At 35.9% G+C, this 14670-nt stretch overlaps 1 protein-coding gene across 1 annotated transcript in view; it reads left to right on the forward strand.

Annotated features, from left to right (window-relative positions):
• TMPRSS15 (transmembrane serine protease 15) overlaps positions 1-14670 on the forward strand; it is a 115654-nt gene that overhangs the window by 60096 nt on the left and 40888 nt on the right. The window contains exons 14-16 of the mRNA XM_028505196.2: positions 2743-2832; positions 5362-5487; positions 7149-7289. Of these exons, the coding sequence (XP_028360997.1) occupies positions 2743-2832; positions 5362-5487; positions 7149-7289 (357 nt within the window). The remainder of the gene's footprint in view (positions 1-2742; positions 2833-5361; positions 5488-7148; positions 7290-14670) is intronic.

Raw genomic sequence — 14670 nt, forward strand, 5'->3', positions numbered from 1 at the left:
ACACTGCCTACTCATCTACATATAAAGTACAGTTAAGTGTTTCATTAGGTAAAATTCCAATACATTCTCTAAAATGTCAGCAAGTAGGAGTAGCTGATTTTGAAATTTTCCTATTCCTTGAAGAGAAAATTAGAATGATTATTAAAAATCAACAACAACAACTTAAAGGGACTAAATGGTAATGAGGAAAATATAATAAAGATCAAATTTAAAAAAAGAAAAAAAATCAACAACAAGAGACCAAACAAAAACACAATATTTCACTGACCTCACGGGCCATGGCTGAACTTGTGAACAAGGAAGAGCTGCTTTTGCCCAGCCCTCAATATGCAGTGTTATTTTTGTCCCCACCATTAAACTTTTCCTTCCCTGTGAGTTCCACAGAGAATTGAAGGAAGCATTCATAGCACTTAGAATTATTCAAATTAAATGAATATGAGTTAAGGGGTTGCAGTAGATGCTTCTGCAGAAATCCTGGCAAGACTATTAGTCACAAAAACAGGAGAGGAACAGCTGTTGTGGGAACATACTATTCTCTTCACCTCTCCCTCACCGTTTCCAGGGGACAACCTGCCCTCGTTCTCATTATCACTTTCTATGGCTCAAGTATCTCCTTCAGCACCCTGCATACAGTGCTTTCCTCCTTCCCGATCTACCCATGATTGATCTGATTTGTTAGTGCTTTCATTAATGTTCCCTTCTCCCCTCCTTCTGTCCATACCCGTCAGGAATATGTCATATACTCATCAAGTACCACTTATTGAGAATCAGTCTAAACTTTGCCTGTGGCTCGGACCAGATGGTCAAAATGCTTCAGAGTTTAATCAACTCAATAGGAGATAGTAACATTCTGTGGGGAAGAGCTTGTGATTAACTGAGTTGAAGTTTTGACTTTGACGGGAAGTGAATGTGTACGTAGCAAGTAACAAAATACGGACAATGCTTCAATTGTCCATTTAAAATGGAAATGATAATAGTAATGACCTAATCTACAAACATGCATTGAAAATCAGCCGTGAATATGCCAGGCAATGTGTAGGCATATTTTATAAATGATGTCTGATTTTTACAACAACCATGAAAATCTCATATATCTCTTATATATATGAGAAAACCAAGCCACAAACAGACAAGGAACTAACTCAGAGTGACGATTTTAATGCACCAACTCTAACACATCTTCCTCTTATACACCATGTTCTTTCCCCAGAGAAAATATTTATGGAAACACTTTGCAAAAGATAAATTTGTATATGGAGTTTCATTATCTTTGCTAAGCTCATCTCGGTCCAGACAAGCCTGACCCAGGAGGGCATATCAGGTGGACCAGACTCTGCCACAGGATAGGTTGGCAATGCTGCTGCTCTCAAGCCACAGCGACTCTCTCTCTGCTCCATCAGATACACGCAAATATGGAAGATGCACATGACTTTCACAGGGTCTACAGACATAAGTCAGGTTACATGTAAACTAGGGATCAAAGAAGAGGATCTTACTGTGGTATTGCCATAGCTGTAGTGATATTTAATTATCCCTCTTATAATCTGATTACTTTCTTACTGGGAGTAAATAATTCCAGTGGAGAGTCTGCTTTCATAATAGGAAAAATATATAATTATTTTGGTTTTCTATATTCTTCAAATTAGCTTACCTTTATTCTTTTTATCTTAAGTGTAGCATGATAATAAAAACAGAAACTGGGATACCAAAAGTAGTTTATGAATTTTTACATTACTTCATAATTTTCTTCTAATAAGCAAGAAGATAAAAATATAAAGTAGGCTAAGAATTTCATAAACTTAATCTATCTACTTAAAACATACTTTCAACTGAAAGATCTCTGCTCGATTTTGCTAACACATTTGCATTAAGTTTAGTCCTAACTTGACTCCTGGGCAATGTTGGGTAACAGGTCACTCTACAACGATTATTCATCAAGTGGAGTTTCAGTTTTTCTCTCTTTCCTGACAGCCGAATGCCTCAATAAACAGGATGATGAAGTTTCCTCTCTACCAAAAAAAAAAAAAAGTTTGAGAACAAAGCAAGAAATGGCAAGATTAGTGATTTACTAGGCCTCCTTATAAGAGAGTGGCAGATATAAGACTTGTCCTATTATCTTTTTTTTTTTTCACTACACTGCACTGGAAGGATTGATACCTTACTCATGAAGCCTATTTACAAAATGTATTCAGCAGAAATGCTTCCTTGCCCAAGTCATTTTGGCAAATGCTGTACAAAGTTATGGCCTCTTGGAGGTTCACAGAGAACAGTGGAATATGTTAGGTTTTGAGACCTGTTTACCTGTATTTTCTCTTTTTCAATTTTATTTATTCTTTAATGTTTAATTCTTGTTCAAGTCCAGTTGTCTCCATTTCCCCCCCACCACTCCCCCACCTCAGCCATCCCTACCTCCCACCCTCGATCCTACCCCCCTTTGGCTTTGTCCATGTGTCCTTTGTACATGCTCTTTGACAATCCTTCCCCCTAATCTCTCTAACATCCCCTCCCACCTCCCCTTTGTTACTGTCAGTTTGTTCTTAATTTCAATGTTTCTGGTTAATTTTGCTTGCTTATTTGTTTTGATTAGGTTCTTTTACTTAAGTTGCAAGATTGTCACATCTACAAACCCTAAAATTTATCTATCAAGGCCAAGAAATGTAACTGGATATTTTCTAGCAAATAATATTACCTCTCAGGAATAAACATGATGTCACTAATGATTTTTATTGTCTTCCTTTACAGCGGACTGTGGAGGACCCTTTGAACTGTGGGAGCCAAATACAACATTTACTTCTATGAATTTTCCAGACAACTACCCTAATCAGGCTTTTTGTGAGTCATTTCTTCAGGCTATGAGAAACAATTGCATACTTCAAAGTTTCCCCTTGACACAGCAAAGTAGATGACAAATTTGTTATATATAGATACATCTACCCCATTTATGAAATTGTTTAGCATAATGATAAGAACAAGAATAACAAAAATAAAATTACTATTTTAAGCAATTATTTCAGGCCAGGCACAGTATTAGTGCTTAATATGAATTATTTCAGTTCATTCTCACAATAATTCTTGGAAGCAGGTGCTATTACTGTAATTCTCAGTTTAAAATCTGAATCAAACAAAAAAGTGAAAGAGCCAACCTTACCCCAGATACCACTCTCTCAATGACTCTGTTTGATTATACACATAATGCCTACAGTGAATGTAACAAGTTTGCAATCCCAAAGAATAAAGCCAGTGAAAAGTATAAACAGAGGAGCCAGTTGTGACACCTGCACCTTTTATAAATATAGACTAGAATCATTAGAGCAGCTAGAATAATGTGATTAGGTTCTCAGTATAAAAGATGAAATAATAAAAAGAATCGCTAAAAAATATCTAAGTCTAGTGAGAAAGGGAGTTAGCTAAACATGCACAAAGCCTATCTCTAGATCATTATTCCCAAATAGAGGAGTTCATTAGAGCTGACTAGAGACCGTGTTAAAGATACAGATACCCAGCCTACCCCACAGAGATTCCACTTTGGTCTGGAAATAGGCGTGTTTTTCCCATGGCCACACCTGGTTAGCACCATGGAGCTAAACGGAGACTTCTACCAGTGAAAGAAGTGCCCCAATGACAGTGAAAAAGTGTGTTGTTCGGAACTGTCGACTTTTCTTGCTTCAAATGATCCAGAGATAAGTGTCAGTTTCACAGAATAAGAGAGTCATTATTTTAGGGAGATATCTGATTCAAACAAATAAACAGCCATTAATCTAATTTGACTTGTTTGGGCAACCAGATATCATCATCTCTACTGCACACTGAAGACATTTTTTAAGCATATCCCTTGTACAAAGTAATGATTTTAAAAAATCTGAAAACCAGCACAACACTGAAAGAACAATTTGGAGAAATGTATCAAATGCTTTGATTAATCCAACGAGCATATATTGAACACTTTCTTTGTTAGGCACTGAAGTAAGTGAATGAGAAACAACATAGTCCAGTTTCAGATGAGTTGTCAGGCATTACAAAATGTCCATGGTACTGTCATAATAAGGACAAAGGCAGAACACTGTAGAAAGACATGAGAGGTATATAACACACAGGAAATTCAGGGGTTAGGAGATATGATTTTTTTTTCCTGAGTCTCCAAGAAAAATTAAGGAGTGGTAACAAATAGGTGTTACCTATTTGAGATGTGAAGGAATTTCACAGCATGTCAAGCAGTTTGGATTTTATTTGGAGAGCACTTGGGGAGACTTCAAAGGGTTTACATGAAAATAGTGATAAGATCAAGCTTGCATTTTAGATGAATCCATCTGCCTTTAAGGATCAGAGAAAGATGGCAAGGGAAGAGGGCCATCAGCATCACCAGTTAGGAAATGAAAAATAACAGTGACTTAAATTCACTTAGTGGCAATGGAGACTCAGAAATAAGTGAGATTGAGGGGTATAGGAGGTACTGTTGGCTGGCCTGGGTGAGGGACTGGCTGTGTAGGAGAGAGGAGGTGAAGGAAGATGCAGAGGTTTCTGGTGCAGACAGCTGTGAGTAGTGCCGTTTACTGAGACAGGAGGAATAAGAAAGGAGTTTAGGAAAAAGGTAATTCTGACTTCTAGTTCCTGCATGTTGAGTTTGAAATACATACATCTACATACAAAATGATTAGATAAATTTGTCTGTTTCTCAAAAGAGTGTAGAAAATAGGACTTGAAAGTCATTACCATGTCGATGAAATGCTCTTACCTAGAAGTGAATGAGAACACATACAGAACAAGGAAAGAGCCTAGAACAGAATTCAATGAATAAATTGTTTAAAGAACCAATAAAAAAGAAGTGTTTACTGATACTAAGGCTGCTAATTGTTTTGTTTTTTTTCAAGATGTACTATCAGTAAACAACATGTTTAAATAATGGCAAAATTACTTTAAAGGAATAGTAAAGTTTTCTTGCCCTAGAAATTGCATTTAATTACCTCAATTGCCTTTAAATTGAATCATGGAAAATAAAATTGAATTGTGAAAAATAAAAGTAGCATATTAATATATTTGATATTTATAACATTTATATCATAGGAGTAAAATACTATTGGTAAGCTTTGATTAAAATATTCCATCTTAATATAAAATAAAACAAATTTAATTACAATAAATCATTTCAAATTTTATTGAAACTTTACTATAAATATTCATGACTAGACCTATATATTTTCTCATGCACACATGAAAAAAGAAGAGTGTGGAGCATTGGTTTTCGTAAAGTGGAAAAAAATCTTTGAAAGTAATTTGAAAGTAGTTTCATTTGCAAGAGAGTGAAACTTTTAAAAATACAAACAAGTGTGTTCTAAAATAAATATTGTTATTTTTACTTTTAAGGTGTTTGGAATTTAAATGCACAAAAAGGAAAGAATATACAACTTCATTTTCAAGAGTTTGACTTAGAAAACATTGCAGATGTGGTTGAAATCAGAGATGGTGAAGAGGATGATTCTTCGCTCTTAGGTAAGTCTGCAGTTTCAATATTGTGAAGGTTGTGTAGCTCCAGACTCGGGACTGATGGAGAGAACATTTCTCAATAAATGTACTCTTTTATAACTAACAAACAGTAGAGTAGCATGCCATATTTTATGTAGAGCTTTTAATTTGGGGGAAGATGTTGCAAGGATGATAGGATAATGTTCTTCTTGAGCATTCTTGGCAAACCAGGATTAACATTTTTGAGCCAGCAGTTCCTACTAGCCGGGATTAACTCCCTACAATAAGCACTACACCTCGGAGACTAAGAGTTAAGGACAACTGCCGTGCAGTTTTCTATGCGTTATGTGTGCATCAGGTATCCAAACATAGCTATCAAAACAAATATTATTTCATATCAAACTGACAAAACAAATAACATAATAAAAATCTTTGTCAGGTATAATAGCTAATATCTTATTTAATTACCAATTTTTAAGACATAGATTAAAGTACGAAAATACATAAAGGGTCAACTGGAATGCATGAACACCACACTGTATAGGGAAAGGTGTTTTATCTAACTGGACTCTGGACTTATATTAGCCATTTCCTATCCAATCTGACCCGATGCAGTCAGACGGCAATCATAGGAACACTGCGACCAATGGGTGAGGACTGCAGAGGGCACTTTCCACAGCAATGAAGGGGCGGAGTGGCAGAGGGGGTTCCACAGCCACACTAATCTATTACCCGTAACGTGGGTCTCTTCAGCAAAACCCCAGGAAGTCCTAGACTATGAGCTTCCTGTGAGAGGGTTTTGAGGGCCGCACACAGCACAAATATACAGTGGAAGAATCAGCAGGGCTAGGAGGCTAGTGCTAGAGAGAACTGAGGAACTTCAAATTTAACTTCCTTATGTACAATTATAAAAACATTTTGGGTAGTTTTCCCATTTTTTGGTTACATTGTCCTTCCAATAAAAACTTCAGGAATCTCCTGATCTTAGAAAAATCATTTATAATCATTCCACGTGCTATATTTACATAAGTCATTGAAAAGTAAATAAGAATTCCAAAAGCGTCTCGAAATTAGTTTTCTAATTTGTAGACAAAAATTTTTGAAACAGAATTGCTTTCAGATTTCAAAATATAAATTACTTAATAATATGAATGTATTGTAATTAACTTAAACCTTCATTGTTAGTAAAAAGTATTTCATTGTTTATGCAAGCCCCAAAACCCAGGGGCAAAAAAAAAATTGAAAACACCATTTAAGTTTATATAATCTATTTCTAATTAAACTATCTTTCAGATTAGGTTACCAATTCAACTCACAAAAAAAATGTCTAGTAAATTCGAACAAAACTACTAAGAGAGATTATAATCTCTGTTGTTTTATAATGGTCTTTAGAAGCAGCCAAATAATCATTTTTTTCTGGAATAACATGAGCTTGAATAGTAGTGGTGCTAATCACCCAGATAATGTTATGAGTAATTCATCATTAAATTACAGAGCCACAGAAACCTCAAGCAATATCGGAAAAGATCAATAGAAAAGTTGGCTTCCAAGCAGTACTGCCCAAAATGTAAAAGAATTTACATTCCATACAATATACACATTTCATGGAATGGAGAAACAGGGTATATTTTCTTCTAGATCCTAAGGATCGATCATCTCGCTGATTTTCTTGTTTTCCTTTGGAACAGCTGTGTACACAGGGCCTGGTCCAGTAAAGGATGTGTTCTCAACCACCAACAGAATGACTGTGCTTTTCATCACTGATAATCAGTTGACAAAACGGGGTTTTAAAGCCAACTTCACTACTGGCTATCACTTGGGGATTCCAGGTAAGTGCACTTGGCATTACACACTGCATTGTAACTCCTGGAACAAATCAATAAAACCATATAGGACGTGTCAATGTTTACAATCTAAAAACACTCATTTTTCCTCATCTTAACCAAGATTTCCTTCCTCCCTTTACATCTATTTAACCATTACCTGAATTTGTTCAAAGAGGAATCCATATCACTTTTCAACAGATCTGTTTGCACTTCTCTGGTGTAGAGAGGGTTGTGAATTTTATTCACCGAAGAGAGCCGTTTTAAACATTAAAATGGGGTTTTGGCACTGTGCAGAAGGAGGACTGTCTGTCACATTCCCTTTGCCAAGAGCATTTTTAGAGAACAGCAGGGAGACAGTCAAGTGAGCTGTTTGAATGCCAACAACATCCAATTAAAATATTAACATCATTAACTTCTTAGAGACAAGCAGTGTAAAGCCAATTCTATGAAGGATGAAGGAATTTGATGCTGATTTTTGCTGGTACGAGCAACCTTCTTACCTTATTTTTTATTATATCCATAACATAAGTAGCAGGAGGAAAAGCAAAATTGTTTCCTGCCTTCTCATCATGGATATGTCTAATCTATGTATTAATCCATGGTATAACTGCCTGCATTCAACAATCTACAGAGAACTTTTTCTCACTTGCTACTCCTCCTGGACTACAATTTTTCTTATGCTACTGCCCACACCCGTGCTTCTCTCCAGGTGCAAATATGTCAGAAAGACAGAATACAGGACATTTCCTCCACCTATCTTTCCCTTCCAGGGGAGATTGTGGTCGGTTTTTTACAAAGAATGTCTAGAAAAGAGGAAGGGTGGAGCTCTGATCCTCATCCAGCCTGTTATCCAAACCCAGATCCATCTGTGCAAATACCTGCTCCTCCACTCACCCCTGGCCGAGACCTTTAATTGTGTCACAGAAAGTTGTATACTTTCAGCTTTGTAGCAAACATGGAAGATGACCCATATCTTATCCATCCTTGCCCTGAACAGAAAAGCTTATCAATTGTGAGAGTTTGTACTGATGTGCAGGAAAAACACAAAGCCACAATTTCACAATAATAGGCATTTCCAAAAGGGAAAAAAATGATCAAAACTACCAGGGAAGGCGTATTGTTAGCTGAAAACATTATTTAGCACAAATCAGTGTTATAACTTCCCTGTTTAAATTTTAAATTTCAAGAGGAAAATTTGGGGTCAAATTCCTACACAGGAAAATATCATCTTTGAAAGTTTTAAAAATCAGACAAGTTTTACATATTGCTTATTTCATGATGACTATTTAAACTCAGCAGAATGATATTTCTGTTTTTGAGGAGAAACTTCTATAATAAAAATGTGTAGGCATCAATATCATTCATATCTGAATGCAATACAAGTATGTGCTCCATTCTCCAAAGTACCTTAAAATAGAGCAAGCAAATACCTAATACCTGTTCTACTGGAGGGGAGAGCCTCCCAACTTTTTTCCAAGAATAGTTTCATGGAAAGAACTTTTTAAAAAGGTATTATATTTTTGAAACAGTAGATGAACATTAAAACCAACTGAACTATAAAAGCTAATAGCTCTAACCACTAAGGGGGTAAATTCATTCCTAAAGCCAATTAAGTAATTGTTGGACATTCTACCACCTGCAAAAGAGAAAACCTCTTAAAACAAAATTTTAGAGAAATGGTAAATCTTTAAACCCATGTTTTAAATTATAAATGAAGAAGGAGGAAAGAAGTGGAAAAATAATAGGTTGTGAAAAGGCAGACAGCAGCAGATCTCGTCCATTAAAAATATTACAGTTACGGGTTTTTAACCAGAGTCTTATAATGAGATAAATACAATGCCAAAGATTTTGAAAAAAATATTATAAGCCATTTCTGTTCAAGATAAAAGCCAGAAGAGCATAATCTATTGCTTCCAACACAAAAGAGATTCCAGATTTCCAGTGTTGGGGTTGTTTATACTTGTTCGCCCTTTCACTAGATTTCAACTGCTATGATGATGTTATTTAGGACGTACATCATTTAGAGAAAATGCCCTGATTGAGGTTAGAGTGGAGTCTTCCATGACTGTCACTGTATCCTCCTGGACGCAGGACAGATGCTGCTGGGGAGCAGAAAATTGAGTGACTGAGTCATGATCAGCACAGCCTTCTCCCAGAGAGATGTTTAACACCAAAATGCAGAAAAGCAATTACAGAAACAGGGAATTGGCAGAGGCAGATAATCAAGCTGGTAATGGAAAGAGAGGATGGGCACACATATCTGTTTATATTGGTGCTCTGCTTTGGTCAGTTCAGAAGAGGTATAAAAGGGGTATCATAACTGTTCAGCATTTACGTGCTTCATTTATCTTCTGAGATGTTTGGGAACAACTTTCAAAGCCTTTAATTGAAATGTAAAAGAATTATATAACACATTTTGGTTTCTCCTTTTTTTAATCCTATTTTTAACATTGCCAGGCACATTCAACTAGAATGTATGAAATACAGATTTATTAAGATTGATCTCCTATAAATGTGTCCTTATTGCTCTTTGCTGATATTGAGAGTCTTCATTTGGAATTCAGTGGTGCTTACCAGGCAACTGTGGAAGTGGCCATTGATTACATTCAGGGGCATAGAGCCCTTCTTAGATTGTGTAGCATGTGCCTTAGAGATCAATTCGGTTCCATTTAAAACCAAGCATATGTTGACTAAATGAGGCCAGGCTATTGGAGACTTCATAAAAAGGTAGATAGGGAAGTTCAGTTCTTAGCAATATTTCTTTTTCTCTTTCTCACTACGAACATAAAACCATCAGAAATAAGATTTCAGAGGCTGCAGAGACTAAAACTTTCAGATTAAAGACTTTTTGATGAAGCTGAACTGCTATATGTTGTTGCAAAGAAGGAGAATACAGTTCATGCATGTAAAGGAAATTTGGAAAGAGTTTATTCATACATCTCCTCAGAAGTTATAATTTCTAGTCAGTTCAGCAACAACAGACCATTTTATCCCATTCAGCATTTTTTTATTCGATGCATTCCTCTTACAGAAATCAGTTAATTTTTCTAAATTCCTAGAATATAACCTTAACAGCTTTCATGAGAGCACAAAAATGAATTACAACTTTCAAATCTTTATATATGTTTTCATTCATATTTTAATTCGGATACTGAAATTTCCATTCAAAAAGTTTGTGCTTTTCCATTTAAATACAACTTGACTACACTAGTAAAAGAGTAAAATTATTAATAAATTTATTTATGGTTAAATTATTGGCATTGAGAACTCATTTTTACATAATGATTTCAATAAACTATGAAAACAAAGTAATGATGTATTTTAAAAATAACTAGTGGTGACTAACATTCTATTAGTATATAAAGATATTTAATGAAGGATATTTAATTAGGCTGCCAACTTTTTAAATAAATATAATACATGTTAAAGTATAGATTTTAAATAGAATATATAAATACAAATACATGTATACCTAGTTTTGAGCCTTCTATTTTCTACAGGAAAATTAATACTAGAAAGATAAAATATAAAGTTAGTTAAAATATTGATGTTTGCCTGTAGAATACTTAGTTTTCTTTTCCCATTTATCATCTTACTAATCTGGTTAAAATATGTATTTGTGAAACAAATTGATAATTACATTTTCAAGAACTCCCTTAATAGTATTACATTTGATATATGTAGCCTACTTCTCTCATGGGGCAAAGGTTTCTAGAAATAACCAGCAGGCCATGTGTTCCTTAAAATATTTTTTCATTGAGATAACTAAGAATTGGGTTGAAGAAATATAAAATTTTTCAAAGTTGAAAATAAACTATACAAATAGCTCCAATTATTGTTGTAAGATACCCAGAGGAATGGATTAAGTATGATTTCTTGTTGTTCATATGGTTACCTGGAGAAGAACAGAACAGAGCTGGTCCATGGAAGCAGAAAGGTGAACTTAAAATTATCGGTGAAAAGCAGAATTTTTAAATGTTACTATTTTTGCTGTTAAGAATACTATTTACTGAGCATTCAATGTATTCATTAACTACATTTTAATTTGTAATTATACTTTATTGATTATGCTATTACAGTTGTCCCAATTTTTCCCCTTTGCCCCCTTCCACCCAGCATTGAACATTCCCTCAATGAATCTCCACACCATTGTTCATGTCTGTGGGTCATGTGTGTAGGTTCCTTGGCTACTTCATTTCTTATGCAGTACATTTTAATCTTTCAACTTATTCTCATGGTACACCTAAGACATAAATAATAGTTGTACCCATTTGAGAGTCAAGGAAACTGATTCTCAGAAAAGCTAATTAATTTGCCCAAGGTCAAAAAATAGGTAAAAGGAAATGGCTAAATTGTAGATCAGACCAAGGTCACAGGATTACTAAACCCATGGTTTAAAACCATAATTTGAATTCAAATAATGAATTTTATTTTCATAAAGATAATAGAATCAATGCCTATTTTTTTCAAATCAATGGAGTGATCATTAGCCCATAAATTGCCTAACTTAAAATGTATTTCTTTAAATCATACTTCCAAAGATTGCTTTATATTGTGTCAACTCTATCACTAAGGCTTATACTGATTTTTTGTTTAATTTTTATTGTATTTTTTCCATTACCATTTAAGTCCCCTTATATCCCCCTTCCCCCAGCATATACCAATTTTGAAGGCATGTCATTCATTTAACATAAATCAATTCACTGAACATTTAACAAATATCTAAGGATTTTCTACTTTGTGCCTAGCATTTTATCAAGCCCTGGGCATTATAAGTATTGAAGCTAGTGTATTGCATATTCAATTTACAGAATGAACTCAATGAGAGTATAAACCAAAAAAACTTTTCTTTTTCTCCATCCACTTTATTTCAAATTTCCCTTTTTGCCCCTGAATATTTCAGGAAGATCTCTTCACTTTGTCAGTTATTTCAGAGGTATTAAATTTTCTTAACTAGGTAGTTGTCTCATTTTTAGATATTAAAATGCACTGTTAAATATAGCATCAAACTTTAATATCATCTAATTCAAAGGTTTTTTTTTTTAAATCACTCAACTCAGGCACGAATCTTAGCCCAATAACTTAAGATAGGGCAGAATAGATATATTGTCTTTGACTCATTTTTCATTTTCTTTTCCTTCAATCTTCCCATACATATCTCCAGTATTGGGGGAGCAGCAGACAGGAAACAAAAATCTATAATCACTGTAATTTTCTTTTGGTTAACTGTGGCTCCCAGTCAAATGCTGGCTCCTTTGTAGGACAGAGTTGTGGGTTTGGGGGAGCGTTCCTCTCCCCCCGCCCCCCACACACTGTTCCCCAGGACGTCCTCACTGCAGGCATGGGTAATACTCTTCCTAGATGATTCCTTAGAACCTGACACAGCTCCTAATCCCCACCCCAGACGCCATCCTGCCACATCTTTGTGCTAGAACCTGCTTGTCTGTCAGGATGCTGTCACTCAGTTGTAATTCCTGGTGTCCATTGGCCAAATGGAAACTCATGCAACTGCCCAACTCATAGATAAATGCAGGTTGTTTCCACTGCCACCCTCTTTCCTAGCCCTAACCACCATGAGGGATAGTTCCAACCAACTTTCTGACTCCTGAATTCATTATATGGGAAGTGAATATCAATCTTTATTTACACAGCTATCTGCCCACAAACTTTAGGAAACTAAAGTCACCATCTCCCATGAATTTTTTCACTATACTTCAGTTCATTCTGGTATTTTTCAAGAGTGGGCATGAAATCAACTTATTTGTTTTTGTGCAGCATTCCTTGGTACAGAATGGAATGAGATGGGGACAGTGGGAGGGTGCAGGACAGATTGGAACAGAGCAGAATAGACCTAAATGACGGTATTATATTTAGTCACACACACACAAACACACACACAACATGTTTGTGTGTCCTAGAGTATGGTTTAATATCTATTGCTTACTACAGTCAACAGCTGGGGAAAAGTCTGGAAACCCCTGCGCTAGTCCCTTGGAAACCCCAGTCCTTGTGATTCTGCCACGCAATAAACTTTCAGTCGGGAGCTGCCTTGCGCACCCCTTGTGCTGGATGGCACCATTTCCCCCCTCCCACTTGAAAGCACTCTTCTTCAAGAATTCTAGGTAGTCTGTTTTTTAGGAAAAAAAATACTGTAACTGTTTTTTTAACAACTGAAAATGGGTAATGGAATTAATAGTTGCAGGATCCGTTTTTCTTTTTTGTAAGTATAGTATGGCTATAGTAACTCTCTTTAGAATGTCATAGCATTCCCAATGCTCCCAGGTTTGGGCTACCATCTAGATTCTAAAACAAGAATGATTCATCTCAAGTCCTGTCGCATTTGGTCATCACACATTGAGAAAGTCTGTGGAGATTAGTACAATTTAATTTTGAAACCATTTTAACTTGAATTGTCTCCTTGAAAACAATATAATAGTTTATGGTTCACTTTTGATAATAGCTTTCAAAATCAAAGTTTACCTATTCCTTATTTTATCAAGTACTTTTGCTTCTTCGTTATGGTTGCCCATGTGCTACATGGGGAAGGGGGCATCAGGCCACTCCACACCTGACCACCATCTCCCTTCTCAGGGGCCCAAATCCCACATAGCTCTCCTTTCTGAGGCATGGTTAGAAAATATCTTGAGGGAAGCACACCCTCTCTCTCTATCAGATGAGGGCTGTCCCCTTAAGAACAAACAAACAGTTCCAGAAAACAGCAGCACCTACTCCCTTCAAACAATGAATATTTCCAGTAGGCCTCTTTCTACACAATTCAAACTCTGGAAACCACCACCTGCCTCCAGATCTTCTTAGTTCCTTCCTCGTCCGGCCTCTTCATTTTCCTTCTATTTTTTCATGTGCCAAGCACGTTCCATGACTCAAACCCTGCTTTAGTAGTTTGGACCCCAATCCCCTAATTCCTTTCAAGTTCATTATTGTAAAGTTTCCATTTCTTTGTGACTACTTTTTCTCACCTGGCTACACCTTAAATGAGTTCACTGTTTTCAGCCTGGTCCAACTTTGGTCCCACCAAAAGGCAACCTCCACACTTCTATTTAATAAAGATTTGGAGGTACAATTTTTGTTGTTGAAACCAAAAGATCTTTCTAAACTTGTGTAACACTCCATTGGTTGCTACTTGTATGTTCATTTTAGGGTGGAGGCGTGTATTAAAGAAACGCTAGCAAAGATTGTGAGAGAGGGGTATGTCATGACCCATGTTCTGCTGCAAAACAGATGCTTAAGGTTTTATCCACACTCTTCTCAAGTCATATCTCTGGGTTTGACATTGCTGTTTCCCAGGCATTCTGAGCAACTAAGTGTGCAGTCTTATTCAATAGCAAAGCTAGTGTGACCATGTGCTGCTTTTAAAGGGCTTGTT

Source organism: Phyllostomus discolor, chromosome 2 (assembly GCF_004126475.2).
Source record: "Phyllostomus discolor isolate MPI-MPIP mPhyDis1 chromosome 2, mPhyDis1.pri.v3, whole genome shotgun sequence".
Taxonomy (NCBI): Eukaryota; Metazoa; Chordata; class Mammalia; order Chiroptera; family Phyllostomidae; genus Phyllostomus; species Phyllostomus discolor.